The 1,383-nt window shown below is 64.4% G+C and overlaps 1 protein-coding gene across 1 annotated transcript; it reads right to left on the reverse strand.

Annotated features, from left to right (window-relative positions):
- On the reverse strand, nucleotides 1-1,383 carry LOC125513062 (nicotianamine synthase-like 5 protein). Its single transcript, XM_048678108.1, has one exon. The coding sequence runs from the start codon at nucleotides 1,282-1,284 to the stop codon at nucleotides 298-300; it is 987 nt and encodes a 328-aa protein (XP_048534065.1). The 5' UTR covers nucleotides 1,285-1,383; the 3' UTR covers nucleotides 1-297.

The raw sequence follows: 1,383 nt of genomic DNA on the forward strand, positions 1-1,383 counted from the left end.
TGAAAACATAACTTAATTTGGATTTTTTTTGTTTAGAAGATATAAAACTTTAAAAATCAGAAGCCAAAATAAAAGGCCGGCACTAGGACTTGAGTGCCCTGCACTTGCGTGCCCTAAATTCTTGTCCCATTTTCGCGAAGCGTTCCTTTTATTTATTACCGATACAGATATTAACTCATACTCCCTCCCTAGCGACCTAAGTGCTCTTATATTTCTTCAGGGAGGAAGTATTTTTGTGTAATTGTGTGGTACTTCTGTTTGGTGCTGTGTCTCAAGAGGTCGTAGGCTGACATTCAATCACCATGCGCGCCTCCGGATTTCGTCCATGGCGTCAAGATGACAGCTCGTTGACGGCACACTGCTGCGCGCCTTCTCCACCTCGCAGCAGTTGCACGGCGGGCTCACCACCGGTGGAACGAGCTCGAGGTAACCTTTACGTGCGACAATGACGGAGTAGACCATCTCGGCGTTCTCGGGATGGTGCACGGCCAACACCTGGAACCCGCCCCGCCTGACCTCCGCGGGCTCCACGACGGGGCACAGGAAGCCACGGGCCCCGTGCGCGCTCCGCACAACGAGGGCAGCGCCGGCGGCCATGTGCCGGCCGAGGTGCGCTATCACGCGGGCCTTCTCCTCCGGCGCCACGCCGACGGGCGCCGCCAGGAAGACCACGTCGTATGCGGCGAGCTCGTGCGTGAGGCCCTCGACGTCCGCCGTGCGGAACGACATGCGCGCGGCCACGTTGCCGGCGTCGTTCCCGCGGAGCAGCAGCCTCCGCGCGCGCTCGTTGGCGGCGCCGCACCGGTCGAAGCAGTCGACGGCCGCGTCGGGCATGTGGCGCGCGGCGAGCAGGAGCGCGCTGAGCGGCAGGGATCCCGAGCCGAGGAACGCGACGCGCGCGGGCACGGCGAGGTGGTCGGGCGCGTGGCGGGACAGCAGCGCGTGCTCCAGCTCGCCCAGGCGGACGTAGTTGTCGTGGTAGGGGAAGAGCCTGAGGTGGTCGAGCGGGGCGTCGAGGGCGGCCAGCGCGTCGGAGCAGCGCGCCTCGAGGCGCGCCTCGGCGTCGGCGCAGAGGCGGACGAGGTCGGCCCGCATCCTCCGGGCCCTCGGGCCCAGCGTGGCCACGTCGACGGCGGCGCTCGGCGGGGCGCACGCGGCCACGAGGGCGGTGAAGAGCGCGTCCGCCTCGGGAGACGGGCTCAGGGACGGCAGCTTGGAGATGGCGGCGTGGAGGCCGGCGATCTTCTTCACCAGCGCGGACGCCTCCTTGTTCTCGCCGCCCATCTGAGCGTTGTACGTGTCAAGAAAGACCGGCGTAGCTGCTGATGTCTGGACTCTGGAGCTCCGGACAATGGCGGGTTTGATGACCTCTGGACTTGACCG

Source organism: Triticum urartu, chromosome 6 (genome assembly GCF_003073215.2).
Source record: "Triticum urartu cultivar G1812 chromosome 6, Tu2.1, whole genome shotgun sequence".
Taxonomy (NCBI): domain Eukaryota; kingdom Viridiplantae; phylum Streptophyta; class Magnoliopsida; order Poales; family Poaceae; genus Triticum; species Triticum urartu.